Raw genomic sequence first — 13953 nt, forward strand, 5'->3', positions numbered from 1 at the left:
TGGCGCAGAAAGGACAGGGACAAGGTGAAGACAGGAACTGACAAACTCGAGCGCCAACTTCCAACTCTTTATTAACAGAAACCATGCTGATTTTTGCATGCTGCTGAACACGGTAACCTCATTGCAGATATAGACCCTTTTCGAAAAAGGGCGCCCCTAGCGCCGCGCACGCAAACTACAGTCTGCCGCCATTGTGAGGGCACCGCTGCAGACGACGCAGGCTTCGGCAACGTGCCAGTGCATGACATTTCAGCACCGCCGAATCGTGAACTGTCAACAACGTTTTTCGTAGAGACGGCGTGCTGCAATGGTGCAGACGTGCTGCGTTCCCATGTGCCACCATCGAGGATATCGCGACGAGAACAGCGATAAGGTAAGCGATAAAACTTGAACAACAAACGCACGTGCTCTCTCTCCGTACGCGATGTCAAACGGACGTGCGGAAGGGCGCCGTTTTGTGAATGCGCTACAGAAACGGCCGTGCTTATTTCGCAGCGCCATGTCTAGCCTTGCTTTTACGAATAAATAGTCTTCTCCCGAGTGCCTGCATGCGGTGAATTGCGATAGATTGTTTGTGCAGAAATACTGCGAGGGTTCGTAAGGCCAGCCAGAAAAATAAATATGAAGTTGCGTACCGTTCATTTAGTAGCGACAGTACTCGCATATCGTAAGCCACGTGTCAACATTTTTCAGTACATACAAATATATCCAACGCGTGGCGTCCGGAAAATAGTTGCGTGGTGTGGCTTGCGGCAGACAGGATTTTCACTGGTTGCGGTAGCATAGTTCCGCGACAGTGACGTCCTTCCTTTCCTTCGTCCGCGTTGTTTGTGCGCTTACACACAAACTAGCAAAAACGTCTATTTTGTTGCATGACTAAGCTTCAGCGTAATTTTGTATATTCAATTTGTGGAAGCTGCATGTTTTTGACTTGCTGTAACTCAATGGCATTAATTGTGATCCCAAGAATTTACGATATTCAGGCTTGTTTCTTCACATGAAATTGACCACTTTTTTTTTTAAATCACAGGTCACGTTCCATAGGTTTCCTGTCAACGAGAGGCTGCGCAAACAGTGGATTCATGCGATTCGTCGGGACCCAGGAAAACATTTCAACATAGTAAAAACAACAAAAGTCTGCTCTAAGCACTTCACTGAAGCCGACTTCTTGCCGGCTGTGGCAAGTGGGAGACGACTGCTGCGAGACAATACTGTGCCCTCTGTTTTTCCTTTCAAAAAACAAGTTGTATCTCGACCTCCTCCAGCAAGGTATCTGAAACCTAGGAATGAAGACTGCGTCACAGGAACTGCGTGCGACACCAGTGAACCTCAAACAAGTGAAGACATGCTCGAAAGCGTATGTTCTCCAACAAACAAGTCGCACACTGATGCTACTAACACATTTCAGGAGGCCAGTTGCTGCTCTTGTCAGCAAGAGCTCCTCGCGACTCAACAGCAACTCAAAGAAAAAGAAGAAGTGCTAGTGAGACTACAAGAACAACTTGCACAGACAAGCAGCAAGCTGAATGGAAAGAGTGAAGAATGCATTCAATTGCAAAAGCAATGCACAGAATATCAGCGCTGCCATGACACGCTCATGCAAGAAAGAATGAGCCTTGCACGTGCAAAAGAAGCAGTAGTTTCTCTAACACGGAAGTGCGAAGATCAAAAGAAGGATCATGATAAAGAAATGCACGAGTTGTCAAGCAAGCTCTCAAAAGCAAATGAAGCAAGGTGGATTTTTGGCATTGATAAATTTCAGAACGATGACAGCAGCATTCAATTTTATACTGGGCTTCCAAACTACGGCCACTTCAAAGCGTTAGTAAACGTAGTGAATTCAAGGAGCAGAGGTGCAAGTTCATGTCCAGGTAAAGAGGAAACAAGGGGCCGTCGCTGCAAGCTTTCCCAAGAAAATCAGATCTTCTTGACACTTATCAAGCTGCGAGTTGGATGTTTCCACTTGCATTTGTCGCACATTTTTGATATCTCTCTTAGCACGGTATCTAGGATATTTTCTGCATGGGTGCGCAAGCTCTACGAGACACTGACTGATATGTCATGGTGGTCCACACGGGATATTGTGGACTCGACAATGCCTGAAGCATTTAGGCAGAAGTATCCTGCAACACGCGTCATCATTGATGCCACAGAAGTGCGATGTGAAGCATCAAGTTCCCTTGTTATTCAATCAGGGACATACTCTAACTACAAATCTGCAAACACATTCAAAGGACTCATTGGAATTCAACCAAATGGGCTCATCAGCTTTGTGTCAGACCTATTTACGGGCTGCATCTCTGACAGGGAGCTCGTAATCAGAAGTGGCCTCTTGAAACAAGCTTTTGACCAAGGGGACACAATCATGGCAGACAAAGGCTTCAAGATTAAGGACTTGTTGGATAACATTGGCGTTGGGCTAAATTTACCACCCTTTTTGACCAAAGGGCAGTTCAGTGCAGCAGAAGTAGAAGAAACTGCTGACATTGCGTCCCTGCGCATTCATGTAGAGCGAAGAATACAAAGAATCAAAACATTTCACATTTTTGATCGGGTTATTCCCCTCTCTCTCGCTCCAATTGCAAGCCAAATCTGGGTGGTGTGCGCTCTGCTGAGCAACCTGCAGACTACAATTCTAAAAGAGTATGAATAAACCAGTCAGGTGGCTTGTGCAAACATGTTTATTGCAAGGTTATCAACATATGTGCTAAATTCTTTATTCAATATCATTGGCCTCATCTTATTATGGAACCAAAAGCTTTAAAGCCTCCATGTGCACCATGAGCTGCCCTGCACGTTCCAAACCTATGCGTCTATTTTTAAATTAGTGCTTCTTGAAACCGACGACATGAGCCAGCTCCCGAGTGTTTTTGCGAACTATCAGTGCTATGAAATATGTAACATGTGCATATTATGGCTGATCGCCATCTTCCCTCCTTGACGTCTCTTTCTTGACCGCCCCTGTCACTCCATCTGCATCCTCCACTGAACAATGTGTGTCCCGCATCCTCCACTGTCGCCAGCTCGCCCGAGTGAACACTGAAGCAAGACAACAGCATCGTAAGAATCCCCATGACGCATCTCACAGCGCTGTGTTCTTCCGCCCCGGCGACATAGTGTGGGCATTTATCAGGCACTTCTTTATCATCTGTACATTATCATCATCACATGGTGTTCTTTATCATCTTCGCTTGTGGGGACACATCTTGGGATTGTTCTGTGCCTAGGATGTGATCGGTTCGCTGAGTCGCAAAGGCCCATTAAAAGGCGTGTCAACTGCTACGTCACAATATGTTTTTGTGCATTCGAACCTTCTAGAAAAAAATAAAATGTGCTTCGTGTGTTTTGATGTTTTATTATTCAGATATGAATTGACCTAAAATTTTTGTGGTTTTGAGAACAATGAAAAACTCCGAATTTCAGAGAATTGGGGATATACGAGAAATAAACTCCGATAAACGCCGAATTTCCGCCAAAATTTTAAACTCCGATAAACATTCGCCAATTTTCAAGAAATATAAACACCGAAAACACGGAGCCCTACCCATATGATATCCAGAGCTTCACCCACTCGTCATGATTCACTTCGTGGAGATGCGGTGATTTTTAATTTGGTTTCAAAGTAAGTGTGACTGTTCATCTCTGTTTTCAGCACCTCGTGACATCGCCATTAGTATGACTGACAGGGGCCCCTTGTGACGTTACACAAGAAAAGCGAGTGTTGTAGACGTCGTAGAAGATATGCGGGGAGCACACAATACCACGACTGGCACCTAACGAGGGCTATTTTCTTCGCCCCTCTCTCACTGTTGTCGCGCTGCTCTCTAGGTGGTTGTAGTTGCTTACACCAGGAATCATTCTTTTTTTTTAATCGAACAGGGTTAACTTCTACTGAAACACCTATTTCGCTTCATTCTATACTGCGCACGGGGCCCCAATGTGAAAACTGCGCCCTCAACATCACCAAAGCTTAAACGCACGTGCTCTTAGTGCTCCCCTGCTGCGGGGTACTAGTTTCTAACAATTTTAGGCGGGCATTTCAAAGTGGCGCTAAATTGGTCACATATAGCAACGCTAGCATTAATTATACGATATGTTAGAGCATTTACGATTTAATGTCGGCATTACCAGACAAAATGCTACAAATTACAGAAAAGTCACAACCAAAAATTTCCCTGTCAGGGGCCTTTTCAAAAAAACTCGCTGCACTCAACCCACGTTTCTCACAAAGTATGGCAAAAGTGTGTCAAAATAAAAACTATCCAGCTTGGCTTTCATTTCATGCCACACTTTCTCGTCAAACCGGACCCTTTGCACACAAATGTAGTTTTCACCGTACATAACAAAGTCTGCCCACTGTAGTTTTGTGATGGCCATCTGGCCCATCACTTGAGCGAAGTATGGGTGCGACTGCTTCAGTGCGGGGTGGTTCAAGCTGTCAAAAGACACGCAAATGTCTTGGCATGAAAGAAGCTTCTCTTGGTCTGCATCTTTCATGCTATAAGGACACTTCACTTCAACACAACCCCACGGTGGGTCTTCCACAGGGTCATGCACAATGGCATCTGGGGAAGCCCCAAGCCATGGCTGTTCTGGGTTGACAAACAGCCCTACGCTTTGAAGCTCCACGTCCCGTCCTGTGTGCCTGAGAACATCCTGATAACGCTGGAGAGCTCTTGCCTCGTTGGCAATGCCGTACCTGCATTTTGAAGACAAAGGAATACCAGAAGCATAATTAAGAAAAAATGCAATAAATACATTCATAGCAGTTTTGCATTATTCGAAATTACTGAAGAGCAAACTTAATAGTGTCCTAAATGATGCAGCTTGAGAATCGAATGGTCAGTAACTGATATTTTCTAGTAATTCTAAAAGGTAACTGTACACGGTTTAACATGCAAGTGGCACACAAGTATGAAAATTATTTTTTCTGATATAATTTTCATCATAATACATGACAGTTTATGTAGTGAGCATGTTGCATAGTTCAGGGAGTTATACATGATAAGCTGTATTACGGTCACACACCCTCAAGAATTTTGTGCATATGAAAGTACTGTAAGTTGGTTCAAAATGCTCTACTTATGCTTACGTGCAACATACTGTGAAAATCGTACTGATGAGAGCACTATGATGGTAACATTGCAGCATATTCAGACCACGGCTATACATTAGAAAAAAGTACTTAAAAAGTGATTCAATTCAGCCTCGAATACCACCATTCGCACGTCCATAAACGAATAAAAACGAGGTAATGTTTATTATAATGCTGTAATTATGTTGCCCAGACATGATGCCAAATTAGGGTCTACTATTTCTGATATTATGCTTGACTGCCATGCAAAATGGCTAGGTTGACTCTGGCTCTACCTGTGATTTTTGTTTTCAAAAATTTTTCGATCACCGACAACACCACCGTTGCTTGCACCTGATTTTATATGACACTGGCTCCCTAATGCAAGTATCTCGTAAAGATTTACAATGTCATTTCTCACCATTCCTGTGTTCATATAGACTGAATCACGTGTGGTGCATACCCACAATTCCATGAGCCATGGTAGGTGGTGTGTGCCACACAACTGAGGGAAAGGGTATCATAATGTACGTGACAAGCATGTCACTTTATTCGTATCATGACCTCTTAATCGTGTTCATCAGATACTGATGTCCTTTTATGTTAAATTTCTGTTCATACCAAGTTACAGACATTACCACGAGAGCGCCCAGACGTAGGCGGCTGGACGATATAAATGGTCAAAGTGCCACAGCAGAAAGTATGGCTTGATGAGGTGCAAAGCATAGTGCAGAACATACATTGTGTTGGACGAAATTGCAGAGATTTTGAACCATGCTTATCTTGGAGTTCTTTCTACATAAAAAGTGCATTGTACTGCATTTGCTTAGTTTGCCTTACACTTGCATTAAGCTGCACTTAACGACACCAACTGCACGTTGGTGTCATTATACACCAACCTTTCCATAACATAATAAGAATTGTTAGGGTTTAATGTCTCAAAACCATGATGTGATTACGACAGACACTGTAGTGGAGAGCTCCAAAAGTTTCGACCACCTGGGTTTTTTTAATGTGCCCCTAAACCTAAGCACACTGGCCTCAACCATTTTTACCTCCATCAAAAATGCCGCCGCTGTGGCCAGGACAGTTGGCTTTGCTGTTTTCAAACAGAAGCACCACAATTTGCAGGGTCTTCACTAGTTGTCTAAGTGGCTTTGCTGGTATGAAACTTTTCTCAAAACAAAGCAGCAAACTGGTTTCACCCTTGGGTCACTTAAGGAAAGAAAAGATGCTGCATTTATAAATTATAGTACAATTTCTTATTTTATGAACATTGGTTATTCAGAAGGAAAAAAAAACTGTTATCCATTAGAGAGTAGCACAAATCTATAAAATAAACATATAAAGGTTCCACTGAAAGCTTCACAGTTGAAAAAAATCTTTCTCCGTTTGGGTCACCCCGGACATATTTTTTGGGAGTGACCGGTCTACCATATGAGCTTCTCGGGCAGGAAGTGCAGGGGAACTGAAATGGTGGATCAGTTGTGCAGGAGCACACACGATTGAAAATGTTGAATTGATGGGTCACTTGACTCTTTTCCTTCAGCAAAACTTCTAGCACTATTGTGATTCACATGACTGATCAGCCATCGCAAGCATTTTATTTTAAAGAATGACTCACCGGACAGCAGGAACCCTAGATAGGTCTTTTGCTGATGTCAGGTGGCCAAGCCCTTTACTGCTCCAATGGCTGCGCATAAGCACAGTGCCAAAGTTTGACGATGTCAGCCGGTGTTTTCGCTCTTGACACCATGTTTGGCTGGCTCGCTGCTGCTGGGAGTTCTTCTCTAAGCACTGTGCTTGCAGAGGACTGAGCACAATTTTCTGAAACAGTGCATTCACAAACTTCTTACACAATAAGGCAACTCAAAGGGCATTCTGAATCACAAAGGAAGGAGACATCAACATGTGAGGAAATCATGAAAAGACTCAAGGTTGTCACAGAGAAAGTAAATTGCTTATAAGGGAGCACAACAAACACCAGGCAGCGAAATTATGCTAGTGAATATTTTGGTGCTACTCATTCCACTTCCACTTAACCAACGCACTCAGACACTTACACTGCTTTCTTAAGCCTAAGCTTCACGTTTATTACACAATATTCTCATCTAATCATCCCCAATTTCCTTTGTTTTCACCCACCTGGTCCACACAGCCATTCTCGTTCATATATATTTTTACAAGGCTTGAAGGCTGTCGACTTTCCCTATTTCATATATGGTATGCAGTAAGGCGCACTGACAGCTGGCCAGAACGTGCGATTAAGTGACAGATTCAAGTATTCTTTTCACGATTTGATGGTAATTAGTGGAACATGTCGAGCCGTAGTGCATATATGTGCGGCAGACCGCCGTGCATGAGCATGAACTGCTCTCACCTCCCACTGTTTGCAGCATGTTTTGTGTGTATACGACTTCATAGTTGCTGCAGATCGAAAAATTTTCACTATAAATGTTTCACGGCGTTTTTGACGTTACCATTCTGTGATTAGCCACTCTGACCATAAGCTTTCCTTTGTGCTACAGAAAACAGGTGCTGTCAGTGCCTTTGAGATTTGCATACCTACCAAGAGAATAAAGTGTGCACCAAGGCTGGCAGTGTACTAAAGATTACATTAACAGAGCCCACAAATGCTCTGGTAGAATCTGCAGTTTCTTGTCGAGCTTGCACAGTTAAAAGTGGTGACATACCTCCAAGATGCGTCTTTCACCACCACTGATGCCACCTGGTATAGCCCACTGGCTGCTTCCAGTGAATGGCACCATGGGTTTTGGCAGGCACGGTGTAGCACTCTTGTCGTGCTTGTTGAGCTTCTCCCCGAGATAGCTGCAGAGGAGGACAGTGAAGCCATGAGGCACGAGTGGCTGCTGGTACGCAAGTGGTGAGCCACAAAATACGGTGCCACATCTGGAGCTGCACACTGGGGCACGGTCTGCAGCAGCTAGTACGGTTACTAGGGCACTGTCTGCGTTTGCATCTGAAAGGGCTTGAGCAAACTGGGCAAGGTCCTTTCTCCAGTCTTCTACGTTCCTCTCCTTGATTGCACTGAGGTCAATGCGACATGGCAACGGCAAGTCACGGCCACCCTCACCCACTCTTCGCCAGTCGACATTCTGAAGGCTGCTTCCTTTTATAGTGTCACCCCGTGGCCGCCTCCAGTACTGTGGTAAATCCGTGCACGACAAGTGAGCTGGAACCTCACCAAATCCTTTCTCTTGCAGCAGTCGAAGTGTGTCCAGCACTGCCTGAACATGGCTGCAAAAATGGTTTCCAGCAGGGCACTCACATTTCCCGTCAAGCACACTACCATCGCCACTGATGGTGGCACAAACAAGATAAGGTGTCTGTGTCTTCTTTTTGCTGCGGTAGCACCGTGCTTTTATGAAGTACCTGGCGTTCCTACACAGAGAAAAGTAAACGGAAACTCACATCAAACCTTTAAAATGACATAACGTAGGGCACCCCCTAATGTATGCATGCATGTTCAGACAACCTCGCAGAGGGGATCACTGGGTAAATCATTCTTGTGATGGCTGGGCAGCAGCGTGATCGAACACCAACAAATTTCTACGGAGGCAAAAACATTTCATTTGAGAGCATAGATTTAAGTTTAAGGCACCATAGGCATACGCCTATGTAAGGCAACCCCGGGGTCCAAACTAATCCCGTCTTCACAACGGTATCTCTAGTAGCTTCTCATTTGTGGCAAGCATGCACGATTTTTTCCCCGTTTCACTTCTGCGGGTGTCGTATGGTCCACGAAGAATCGCAACCACGCCTGATCCGCAAAAATAATGTAGGTTGCAATGGCTTTTTCAGAGCTAGCTGCAGGAGGTAAAAAAAAAAAGCAGAGAATTCGGGAATAGATTGGCTTCTATCGCGATCGAAAGTTGTCACACGACAACTTGTTGTTCGTTTCGCGCAGCGCTACATGAAGCGACCTTCGCTTTTGGTTCTAGTGCATCCAAGCGGCTTCGTCCCCACTTACACCCTTCGTTATCTTTCAATACTCTTTATGTTGGCATAAGGAGCAGTGTAGGATGTACAATTATTTATGAAAATTCACACGGAAAAAATGCATACGTAAACGGAGCGAGCGCAGACACCGCCGGTAGCGAATTGTGAGCGATCATGCAAAGTGTAGCTACTTACTTTTCTTGCTCGTAGCACGCACGTAGAGTCGATGTGATGACATAGCTCTCGGTGAGAAGTTTGTAGCTTCGGCGAGCCTTTTTTCCCGTTCCGGGCGCGCACGCGAGTTGGCTGTGGTCACGGTCCTGCAACCGCGGCAGTCGAGCCAAACTGCTCGCCCAACCCGTTGAAGGGTACAAAATGTTGCTCATTGTGCAGCGGAAGCAACTCAGAAAGAGCAACGGAGAGTACTAAAAGCTCGTTCAAGCGCGCAAACGGTGAGATTTCAGCGGATGACACAAAGAACTAGCCGCCAACACAAACATCACAGCACTCGCGCGTTTGACGGCTCGCTTTCCATGCCCTCATGATGGCGCTGGCTATCCCACGCTCCTTTGCGAAGCGAAACTGACGAAAAGCCCACCGTCAGGTGGCGTATTTATGAAAAGGGTCTATAGTAACCTGGATGAAATAACAAATCATCAGCCGGTGATCTAACAGATTCGAAAGACATGCACCAGAAACTGCGTTGACCTGAGCTGTAAAATTATGCCCCCACTTAGAACACGTGCCCATTACAGGGTCAATTTGAGCGATAGGCAAAAGAGGCAGGGCACAACCTAAACTCAACACGTCTACAAGGTATGTTTCAAGAACATCACTTCTTTGTCCCTTAAGTTTAGTAATGGTGCGCTAATGCACTGACTGCCTGCATTTTTATTAGGAACGTTTTATTGTCTTCCTTTCAGTGCGGCTACTTGCTCTCCTAAGAAATATGGTTTGACTGAAGTGTGGCGCTCAACCATAGCGCTTGCAGTGGCCTGCCAAGTGCCCGCTCATGTTGCTGCTGACCTCCAAACGGTGCTTTCTTGCACGATCATTGATACACCGGTCTGTTTGTCCATTTATATACCCTACCGAAGCTTGGGGGGGTGTATACCCTACCGCAGCTTTTGCCGTTGTGACAGTGCACATTCTAAGCTAATTAAGACAGGAACAGCTATCACATGCCTCAATTCAGCCTAAATGAAGCCATGTGAGGACCATCTTTTTACAGGATCTAATAATCAGATTAGCAGACTGAAAGACGCTCGATTTCCTTCCTCAGTTATTACAGGTGTGTGTGAAAGCCTCTTGCAATAGCTGGAACGTGGTAATAAAATGCAGGGGCCAAAAGAAAAAATGAGTATGCACGTGATACCTTATGTTCATTCAAAATTAAGCTTTATGGTTTTCTTAAAATTCAACACTGGGGGGTACGTGAAAAGCACTTTTGCAGATAAGTTCTGTATCCAGGGGAACACAAAGTGAGACAATAATTATCGCTGTCAGCCACCCAAATAACTAAGTGCTCGTTCACACAGGCGTCAAACCACACGTCGCGTCACCGTCACGTCAAAAAAACGTACAGCAGACGCGACTAGCAGTGTACGTACAGACGACGGCGGTTGCAGCGTCGACAGCAGCACGTTTTTGTGCAGTGTTGACCGACTGATGCACCAAAATAGGAATTGTCCACGCAGCTCAACTGCTTCGCTGGCGCTCTCCCGACTCCGGTGGGCGCTCCTCCTCGCACCACAAACACACACACACACACACACACACACACACACACACACACACACACACACACACACACACACACACACACACAAAAGCAACCACTTGTCCCGCCGTTTTATGGCCCATTCAGTCAGGCGCGCGTTCAGTGTTTCAAGGCCACGGACCCGGGGGCCGTATGCTAGACGCGTGGCTCTTCTCAGAACTCGGAACTCCAAACGTAAACTTCTGATTGGTCCGTTTTCTAGGGGCGGGGGCTCCGCCCCGTGCCGGCGACGGAAACGTAGAGCACTGCTCTACGACGCCGTCAACCGTTTTTTCCGGAGAAAACGTCTCGGAAACCCTCTCCCCTGACGGAAATAGGCGCCGTGACGTTGACGTGACGGAGCGTTTGACGGCTGTGTGAACTAGCGCTAAGAGTGAATTATGAACTTTCTAATGAGTGTGGAAGGCGGGCGTACGTGTTTGTATTGCAAAGTTGGAGGCAGTCGCGTTTCTACGCTGTTCCACTTGAAAGAATTCTTCTAGCATGTCTGTGCCCCGAGATATCCTGCTGCAAAGTTTCATTGCGGTTTGCATGATCACGCATGCAAGACAGTGAGCACTGGCGCAAAGCTCCTCCTCGATGTGCCGCTGAAATTACGAGCGGCGTTTAATCTGACGAGTCGAAGGCATAGGCAAAGATGATAACTGTTACCCTTTTGCTACGGGCTGGCGATAGCATGAAATGACTGCTCGTCACATCAGGGCGGGACATTGCGCCGATCCTCACCGTCTCGCATGTGTAATCATGCACACTGCAATTGAACTTCGCAGCGGGATATCTCGGCACCCAGACATGCTAGAAGAATTCTTCCAAGTGGAACTGTGTAGAAACGCGACTGCCTCCAACTTTTCAACATAAACATGCCCGCTTGCTGCACTCATTAAAAAGTTTTTTAATCAATTTTAGTTAATTGGGTGGCTGACAGCGATAATCCTTGTCTCACTGTGTCCCCCTGGATACATAACTTATCTGCAAAGGTGGTTTTCACGTGCCTCCCAGTGTTTAATTTTGAGAAAACAATAAAGCTTTATTTTGAACACCCAGTATAAAGAAGACCGCAGCCATCTACCGTGCGTGCATTGTGTTCTCCGCTCCATGCAAACTGGCCAAGATTTGCCCTTTTATGTGAAATTAGCAGCTAGCTGCATGCTCCAAGAAGCGCGCTATGCGACACACTGAATGTGTCAGCAATGTGATGTACAACATTCCCCTAAGGTGCGGTAGGGTATACATCAAACAACGGGCCGGTGTTTCAACGATCGTGCGAGAGAGCATTGCTTGGCGGTCAGCAACAACATGGGCGTACATTTGGCACGCCACTGCGAGCACTGTGGTTATGTGCCATATATCAGCCAAACCACGTTTCTAAGAAGAGGAAGCAGCCGCACTGAAAGGGAGACAATTGAGGCGTTCCTAATAAAAAGGCAGGAGTGCGTTAGCGCACGATCACAAGATTCATGGGACAAAAAAGCCATATTCTTGAAACATAGCTTGTAAACGTGTGTTTTGGGTTGTGCGCTGCCTCATTTGCCTACTACTCTGATTGCTCTTGTAATGGACACGTGTTCTAGAGTGCTGGCATGATTTTACAGCTCACGTCATTGCATTTTCCGGTCATGTGTTTTGAAACTGTTGGATCACTGGCTCATTGTGATTTGTTAGTTCATCCATGTTACTGTATCTGTAATGAGGTTGCCTTGTTCGGCACCATGTATGAACCAGTGTGGTTTCTTGTAGTGAACAGTTGGAAGTCTGCGCCCGAGTTTCACTTCGTGTGTCTTCACTTCGTGTGTCTTCACTTCGTCCCCGCCCTTTTTGCGCCATACCTATTTGTCTCAGGTAATGAACCAACTAGCTTAACGACAAGTTCTGTTGTACCGTTTTAAATTGTGCTATACCTTATCGTACGACACAACTTCGAACTGATTGTACGGTGCTTTGTCAACAAGCTTCAATTTTCATTTGTTTGTTTTAGAAATTAGCATCTGACCTCACCGCACACCACGACCTCCGAGTTCAATTAGTGTCCATAATCAGTAATGAACCAATCTTAAATATTCTTTCAGTAAAATGATAACTTTTGATGCCTGTTTTTTTTTAACTCTGCTGGTCCCCATGCTGCGTGATTCTGGCTCACTGAGCACTTCTATATTTAACGCGTTTTTGTTGCAAAACAGATTTAGTTGTCCCCGACAGTTGGTGGATCAAATAGAATTTTCTCATTCAAATAAAACGTGGTTACCAGACATGCCCAGCCAACCTTATCTGAACAGACTGGACTTTTGTCAAAGGGTTCGTACAGGTCCTTGAAAACACTTGAATTTGAAAAGTACATTTTCAAAGCTCTTGAAGGTCCTGGAGTTGTATCATGTCCGCGAAAACCCTTGAATTTCGGGGCCAGTGCAGTATAAAGTCCACAGTGCGACATACTTTTTGCTGTACATTGGCATTGATGCCGCAAACTTTGCATTTCAGCAACAATACATCGTGCGAGTTTGCATATATATTCTATTTGTTCACATGCCTTGACTTATCGTTCATTTCACTCCTCACCTTTTTAGTTCATCTTGTCTCGCTTTCTTTCTGTCTCTCTCTCTACTTATCTCCTTACGACTTCATTCTTGTCTCCTGCGTTTATGCTGCTTTTTTTTCCCTGACAAGCAAGCGGTGCATGTGGTTAGTACACCGTAATGATGTCAAGCCTTGCTAATTCTAGAGAAGCCTCGGCACCTGTCCGGAACATTTGATGTGTGTTGGGAACTACTTTAGATGGCGTCAAGGCTAGACTTTTTTGCTGTATTCGCCGCGAGATCGGGCTATAGGTGGCAGTACCGTCGCCGCATTTGTGTGGATAGGCGGTCGGCGGCGCGTATACAAATGTACGCAGCGGCGCTTCGCCGTATGCGGTTTGAGTCGATTGTTGGCTAGTAAAGCGCGTTGACTGCAGCTTAATGGTGATGTATGTGCCCTTCATTGCCACATCAATGCATGCAACCGTCCTAACGTACCTATTAATTGTGAGAGAAGTGCAATCTGCCAATCAATGGGGTACTGGCCTTCAGCCACGTTCCTGTTTTGCCCCGTGGTCGATGTATTTTCTTCGTTTATTTGCACGTGTTTAAATTGTGTTTTGCCTATA

The 13953-nt window shown here is 45.4% G+C and overlaps 1 protein-coding gene across 1 annotated transcript; it reads right to left on the reverse strand.

Annotated features, from left to right (window-relative positions):
- Window positions 1-4209: 4209 nt before the first annotated feature.
- LOC119391604 (uncharacterized) lies at window positions 4210-9420 on the reverse strand. The gene is made up of 4 exons (XM_049415344.1): window positions 9230-9420; window positions 7768-8476; window positions 6699-6901; window positions 4210-4699 (listed from the first exon to the last, which is right to left on the reverse strand). Exons 1-4 carry the CDS (start codon window positions 9418-9420, stop codon window positions 4210-4212), a joined length of 1593 nt encoding a protein of 530 aa, XP_049271301.1.
- Window positions 9421-13953: the final 4533 nt, after the last annotated feature.

This window comes from Rhipicephalus sanguineus, chromosome 4 (genome assembly GCF_013339695.2).
Source record: "Rhipicephalus sanguineus isolate Rsan-2018 chromosome 4, BIME_Rsan_1.4, whole genome shotgun sequence".
Lineage (NCBI taxonomy): Eukaryota > Metazoa > Arthropoda > Arachnida > Ixodida > Ixodidae > Rhipicephalus > Rhipicephalus sanguineus.